This window comes from Marmota marmota, unplaced genomic scaffold (assembly GCF_001458135.2).
Source record: "Marmota marmota marmota unplaced genomic scaffold, marMar, whole genome shotgun sequence".
Taxonomy (NCBI): domain Eukaryota; kingdom Metazoa; phylum Chordata; class Mammalia; order Rodentia; family Sciuridae; genus Marmota; species Marmota marmota.
The window spans coordinates 4,836,985-4,844,380 of NW_025999880.1; the positions used below are offsets into that span (position 1 = coordinate 4,836,985).

At 53.4% G+C, this 7,396-nt stretch overlaps 1 protein-coding gene and 1 long non-coding RNA gene across 13 annotated transcripts in view; both read left to right on the forward strand.

Annotated features, from left to right (window-relative positions):
• Window positions 1-648, forward strand: part of LOC107150723 — a 2,828-nt gene extending 2,180 nt beyond the window's left edge. Inside the window, exon 2 of the long non-coding RNA XR_007342300.1 lies at window positions 387-648. This is a non-coding gene — a long non-coding RNA (uncharacterized LOC107150723). The remainder of the gene's footprint in view (window positions 1-386) is intronic.
• Window positions 649-3,346: 2,698 nt separating this feature from the next.
• Tspoap1 (TSPO associated protein 1) overlaps window positions 3,347-7,396 on the forward strand; it is a 27,129-nt gene continuing 23,079 nt past the window's right edge. For 4 of the 12 annotated variants that reach the window (XM_048788261.1, XM_048788300.1, XM_048788316.1 and 1 more), the window contains exons 1-5: window positions 3,350-4,576; window positions 5,335-5,442; window positions 5,687-5,815; window positions 6,362-6,541; window positions 7,102-7,287. In XM_048788261.1, the coding sequence (XP_048644218.1) occupies window positions 4,247-4,576; window positions 5,335-5,442; window positions 5,687-5,815; window positions 6,362-6,541; window positions 7,102-7,287 (933 nt within the window). In that variant the 5' untranslated portion in view covers window positions 3,350-4,246. Of the gene's footprint in view, window positions 4,577-5,334; window positions 5,443-5,686; window positions 5,816-6,361; window positions 6,542-7,101; window positions 7,288-7,396 lie in introns of all 12 variants that reach the window. The other 8 variants (XM_048788278.1, XM_048788286.1, XM_015495421.2 and 5 more) reach the window with 6 other exon arrangements.

The window sequence follows — 7,396 nt, forward strand, 5'->3', positions numbered from 1 at the left end:
GGGGGTGGGGTGGAGCCCTAGGGAGAAGGGAAGAGGGAACCAAAGAGGAAGTGGGGGGAGGGAGGTAGAGGAGGCAAGTATGGCGCCATGCTGAGTCACGGCCCACACGGCCTGGGCCCGCCCTTTGGGGGCCATGGGCGGGTGGAGGGGTCTTAGGAAGCTCCTGGGAGGGCTGGGGGATCTTGAAGCAGGAATCAGAAGGAGAAGCGGGTGGCCTGAAGATCACACGCAGACGAACAGACAGACAGTGCAGTCACCCATAAAGTAGAAAGCACTACTAACAGCACTGGAGGGTGTAGTGTTTCCTACTTTATGGATGAGTGTACTGTGGGCTTCGGAGACCACGCCACGCGGCCGCCACCCGCCACCGTCTTCCTCTACTTCAGGACCCTGAGACAGGTGAGCACCTCATTATCCTCCCCCACCCTGCCCAGACTTCTGGAAGGCCTCCACTTCGCCCCCACAAGTGCTGCCCTTCCTGGTCCTGGACAACTGGAAACATAATACGTCAGGTCCTCTGCTATGCTGAAGTCCTGGAGGGTGTGGGGAAGGCTGGACATGTGGGCCCTGGTGCAGCAGCCGCAAGATGGAGGGAAATGTGTGGGGTGCCAGGGGCCCTGATGCTAATAAAGAATGGACTCTGCTTTTCTTTTGTCTGAGACTCTGTTGCTGGGCAAAGGGGTGGTGGGGTGCTGAGTGGAGTAGCAGGCACATGGACAATGTGGGTGCACAGAAGGCTGGGAAGGGAGTCCCTCTCACTTGCCTGAGAGAGAGAAAGAAGGTTTGTCCCTGACCACAAGATCAAGAGAGGATTCCAGGCCTGGCCAGGCTACAGTGGGGGTGGGTTGGGGAGGCCTGGGCCACTGAGCAAGGACATCCTGACAATCTGAAGATGGGCACCACATGAAGGGGCAGAGCTATGAGGGGTTCTTCCATCTTTGATCCTAGCTCTAGCCCTGCCCCCACCTTGCTCACTATACCCCAAACAGAAGGCTGCTTGCTTCTGGTTTTAATCCAAATCTAGAGGTCCTTGGTAGTATAAGAGTTAGACAAAAACACTATGGCACACATCTATAAGATGATGTGTGCACAGCATCTAATAGATAGACAAGGGCACAGAGACTAATATGCAAAGCATACATACACGTGCATGTGCATTGACATAGAGGTGCCATGCATATATGCCAACAAAACACATAGGCAATTATATATAGACACATGTGACATAGCTGGCATATCACACAATGACACATAGATATACATTCAGCCAGGACACACACATATTCAGTAACACATATAAAACATGAAAATACACATATAGTAACATTCACATACACATAATGACATTTTTCATACATGGTGATATATAGAAATATATAGATATACTATGGCACACTGCGCACAGCATCTTATAGATAGACAAGGGCGCAGATACTAATACACAAAGCATACATACACATGTGCATTTGCAATTACATAGAGGTCCCATGTATATATGCCAACAAAACACATGTGCAGCTTCTTATAGACCTCCAACTGCAAGTATGTGTATATGTATACATATATTACACATGTATGTATATATATTACAGATATATACCTATATACATATATGCAATTGGCCCTGTGTGGGTTTCATATCCAAGGATTCAATCAGTATTGGATTGAAAATATTTTTTTAAAAATTGTGTCTGTAATGACCATGACTTTTTCTTGTCAGTATTCTCTTAGTAATATAGTATAACAGCTATTTACCTCACATTTACATTATATTATGTATTATTAGTAACTTAGAGATGATTTAAAGTTTACAAGAGGGGCTAGGAATGTAGCTTAGTGGTAATTTCCTAGCATGCACAAGGTCCTGAGTTAGATCCCCAACGCCACAAAACAAAACAAAACAAAAAAGGAAAAAAAAAGTATATGGTAATATGAGTGTAGTTTATGTACAAGCACTACACCATTTTATAGAAGAGACATGTACACCATTTTATATAAGAGACTTGAGTGTCTGAATTATGGTATCCTGGGAGGTGGGTCTTGGAACCAATCCCCACTAGATACAGAGGGATGATTATATGTATAACCATATCATCAAATACACATGTCGTTGTATGTCATTATGCATATTTACATGTCTATATGTGTGTCATTATATGTTGTTAATGCCATATAATGACATCCATATACATATATCCTGATTCAGGTGTTGCAATTTATAAACTCACACGAGGATGTCCTCACACACACATAATAGGATATGCACAGACACTGGCAAATAGATAGACGCAAATAGACATAAGTACACACCAATGAGATTCATATTCAATGGTACAATGTCCCTCAAGTGCAGATAAATAAATGTATGTTTATGTTATATGTGCATGGACACAATCACTATGTGCATGTGTACATTCACTGTCCTAAACAGCGGCAACACTCATCTTGTAGTGGCATGCATACTGTTCTACACACTGCTTTAGGGAAGTAAAGATGTCACCTCCTCTCCATGTACTCCCTCCCCTTAGTTCCATTAGCTCTGGCCTGGGTGGAGCCCACTGTCAGGGGCTCTGTGGTTTAGTGCTACTGCTGCTATTCCACAGGGGTGCCACACGAGGGCCCCCAACCTTGGCTGAGACTAGCTTGTCTGCTAAGACCCAGGTTCAGAGGAGAGAGGGGCTGCCTCTCCAAGGCCTCTTCAAGTATCTTTGTTTCTAGGAACTCTATCTAGTCCCATATCCCATGGGCTGACTCCTGGGTCAGGGGGTTTCCCAGATCCTTGTTCTCAAAAGCCATTTTCTTATAGCAAAAGAGCCTAAGGCTGGTGGGGGGGCAGGGGAGGGAAGAAGAAGAACTTCCTGACAATTCAGGGCAAAAGCAGCCCAACAGGTCATGAGGTCTCCCCCTGCTGGCCTGGGACAGGTAGGTTGGTCTCCAAATGTGGTCTGCCAGAAGGAAGCTGAAGCAATTTTCTCAGCTGATTTCTACCTCTCTGCTTCTATCTTCCCGTTTTTATCCTTTTATTTCTCTTTGTTTTCTTCAAATCCCGGGTTTCCTGGTCCTGCTCTTCTCCATGGTTGGATCTGTTACATCCTTCCTGTCTCCGTCTCCACCAGTCTCAGCAGTCTCCAGCCTGCTTGCCTCTGGACCCAGGAAGGTGTGAGGGCACATGGGGACAAGGGGTGGGGAGGCCACAAGTGGAGGGCGCTGAGCTGACATCCCGTGAGGAACCTGCTCTTCCCTCTATCCCGACCCTGCCAGCCGATCCAGCCCACCAGTCCAGCGCCATCGCCATGGAAACCAGCAGCTGACTTCCTATTGGTGGGCGGGAGGGGAGGAGGAGGGGGAGGGGTGGGCAGGCTCTCCCCCGCTCCCCCTCATTCTGAGGCTCAGCCTTCCTCCGCGCCCACCATCTCCGGGCTCCGGGACTGTAAGGGACCCCTGCAGTCCCCCGAGCTGAGGCTAGCAGGGACAGAGACTATGAGGCAAGCAGCCCATCGACCCAGGCCTCCTTAGGACCAGCCCGGCCACCCAGCAAGCGAGTGAGCAGCAGCCCAGAGAGGAGCGGAGATAAAAGACCACAAGGAACCACTGGGGATCACCCCCAACAGCTCCTGAGGACCCTAGCCAGGCTGAGGGGTCATGATGGATGACCAGACTCACAGATGCTGACAGACACACACCGATATCGATGCACGCAGCTGCACAAAACTGACACACTCAGATACAACCAGTGACAGCATCACACATTGCCACAGCCCTGCAATACAGACACCCCCACACGCAGAAACAACTGGCAACTCTGTAACAGGCACAGACAGTGACATACAGCACCACACTCTTCAACACACACAAGTGGGGGCACCCATCCTCCAAACACACACACGATAGCATTGACCTGCAGGGGACAGACCTGGAGACACACAGGCATACCCTCACCCAGGCACTGCTGGTGGTGGCCTCGGCACATCCTCCCCACCCCCACAGGGACACCCTCCCCTCCCCATATACACGAGCACTCACACACAACCACCAGCCAACATACCCCCAGCTCCAGCTCTGGCAGCCCTGACGCCTTCTGCAGCCTCCTTTGCGGGTGGGGAAGGGCTCAGCCAACCTTGGATGGAGCTTCGGTGAAGCCAAGAGCTCAGAGGGGAAGGGTCTAGCTTGGCATGACCATTGAAAGTCCCCTCACCTGGCTGGGTGATGTTCCCTGGCCTAGGTTCTGGGGTTCCTTGGCAGTACCATGGAGCAACTGACAACCCTCCCTCAGCCTGCGGACCCAGGAGCCATGGAACCCTGGGCACTGCCCGCCTGGCAGAGCTGGACTCCGGGCCAGGGGGGCGAACCTGGAGACAGAGCCCCAAGCATTGCTGACACTCCGACAGCTTTGCAGGTTGGAGAACTGAGGCCCGAGGAGAGCTGCGAGCCTGAGGGAGCCCAGAGCCCCAGGCCCATGGGGGGCATTGACCCTGGAGGAGCAGAGGCTGGGCTGCCCAGCCTGGGGCAGCAAGCAGTGATCTCTGGTCGTGGTTGTCTGAGGCTGAAGGATGAGGATGTGGAGGCTTTGACTAAGGTAAGGGGGCTGGGGAGGGCTGGGGGGTCTGCAAGCTGTGCCTCCCCCATGTCCTTTAGCTGGCCAGGAGGCAAAGCAAAATATGCAACCCTGCTGCCCACCTCTTTTCTCCGTCTGTTTGTCTGAGGTTCTGTCTCTGTGACTATCTGTCCTCTCTTCATTAGATATGAATCTCAGTGGCTCCATTTTTTTTTTTTTAACTATTTGTCCTCTCTACCTGTCTGTCTATATCTGGCCCTGCCCCTCTGTGTCTCTGTCTGACAGTCTGTCTGTCTGTACCTCCTCCTCCATGAGTCTCTGTTCTCAGGGGACTGGGGGATTTTGGGGGTGTGAACGTGTATGGTAGAATCAGAGTACAAGGAAAGATTCAGGGAGAAGGCTCAGTGTGGGGCCGAGCCACAGAGGACAAGGTCTGGGTGAATGCGAGCAGGCTCCTGTAGAAGATGGAGGGATCAGGACTTCGGGAGAGGACAGGAGACTCACCAACCAAGAGCAGTCTGGAGAAATGGGGGTAGAAGTTTGAGCTGGCACTGGCCCGGAGGGGTCAGGGGACAGTTGTGTGCCACCGGGAGCAGGGAGGGTGGGATGGTCCCTTCTCCTAGATCCCTGTGCCCCTCTCTGAAGGCCTGGGACATAGGAGAGAACCTTCTCATCTCCATGTCTCCTTAGACTGTGGAGGGGAGATGCTTTCACATGGAGAGCTCTTATTGGATGGGATGGGTCCCTGAGGCTCTGTACCTGGTCCTTTCCCATGCCAGGCCAAGCTGAACATGGGCTTTGGTGACAGACCCAATCTGGAGCTGCTGAGGGCCCTGGGTGAGCTGCAGCAGCGCTGTGCCATCCTTAAGGAGGAAAACCAGATGCTGGTGAGACTCGGTGAATGGGGTCTTGATTCCTGGCTGGAGCCAGGCCCTCTGTCTCAGTGTCTTCCCTTACCCCTTGAACATCTCTCCAAGAGATGTCACAGTCCCAAGACCCAGAGAGGGTGAACCCTTGCCCAGAGTTGCTAGGGATCCCACTGTGGTCCTGGGTTCTAGTCCAAGCCTGAGAGTAGGAATGGGTCTGTGGGGTGCTCCCTACGTGCTACAATTCTGACTGACCCCTTGTCAGAGAAAGAGCAGCTTCCCTGAGACAGAGGAGAAGGTGCGGAGGCTGAAGCGGAAGAACGCAGAACTGGCGGTCATTGCCAAGCGCCTGGAGGAGAGGGCCCGGAAGCTCCAGGAAACAAACCTGAGGGTGGTGAGGACAGGAGACTTCTGGGCTGAGGCTGGGTGACCAGGGAAGAGGGGAAGCGGGGGCTGGGCCTCAAGGGCTGGGACTTGGGAGTCATAAACTCTTAGCACCTAGAAAAGCATGAATCCAAGGGCTGAGGGTAGGAAGGACAAATGTTGGCCTGGTGAGGGGGCTACAGGAGGGAGAGAAGGGCTGGGTGGGAGGTTCCTGAGCAGACAGGGAGAATTCTGGATTACCCTTTGCCTGTGCTGGCTGCTGAGCTAATCACAGGAGGTATAGAGCTGGAGTGGGGGCAGGGACAAGATCCATCATAGTGATAGCCAAATTAACAGCCTCCTTTGGGTCTAAACTAAGATGTGAAGTTAAACCCTTTTAGTCCTGGTTGGGGACTGTTGGGATGGGATGGAGTGAGGCTGCCTGATTTCTGCTACCCCAGACTGGGTGGAAGCCGGAAGCCAGGTTTCATTTAAATTCTCCTTTGGGAGAAGCTGAGGAATGGGAGAAATGCCCTAGCCCCCAGGTGACCACTGGCCTTACCCCTCCTCTGGCTAGGTAAGTGCTCCGGTGCCTGGACCAGGGGCCAGCTTGGAGTTTTGCCGGAAGGCCCTAGCCCGCCAGCGAGCCCGGGATCTCAGTGACACAGCCAGTGCACTGCTGGCCAAGGACAAGCAGATTGCTGCCTTGCAGCGGGAGTGCAGGGAGCTGCAGGCCAGGCTCACTCTGGTGGGAAAGGTGCGAGGAGGCCCGGGTCCCCCCTTCCTCAGCCCTACTCAGCAGAGCAGTCTGCCTGGTTGTGGGATGTGGACAAGATGTTAATGAGATGCAAATGAAACGGGAAGGTGGAGGCTGCTGGGGAGTAGGTTCCCCTGGCAACGGCCCAGGTGGGAGAGGGGAGAAGGAGCCTGAATTGAAGGGGGTGGAGCCAAGAGTCCCAGACCAGGACCGTCTGTGCTTCAGGTTTAAGGCTGTGTGCCAGTGGGTCTGTAGGGTCTGGAGGTATGAATACACACAAACTTGTGAAGGAATGTTCACCAGGCATTTAGCACATTTAGTGGAGGGCACACTGCGCGCACCCAGTAAATGAGTTGCTGGGAATGTCTGTACAACGGCTGGTGGAAACATGTGGCTGTGTACGCAAGCACATATGACGGGGCATGCATGCACAGGAGGGTGCGCAGGTTGCAGTACATCTGAGCCCCTCTATCAAGGTGGAGGTCTGGTTCTGCCCGGAATGGTGTGGGGGCAGGTAGGGGTTAATTAGGTTTGACTCCCCTCCTGGTCCTCCACTCCAGGAGGGTCCCCAGTGGCTCCACGTGCGGGACTTCGACCGGTTGCTGCGCGAGTCCCAGCGGGAGGTGCTGCGGCTGCAGAGGCAGATCGCCCTGCGCAACCAGCAGGAGCCGCCCCCGCCACCCCGGCCCCCGGGCTCCACTGTCCCGGCTAGAGCAGGGGCGCCAGCCCCGGGGGCTCCGGGAGAGGTGAGAGCCGGCGCAAGGGCAGGTGTGTGGGTGTGCGCAGATGAGGGGTGGGGGCGACCCGGGGATCTCCTCGCTACTTCCCCATCAAAGCCATACTCGCATTCCCAGG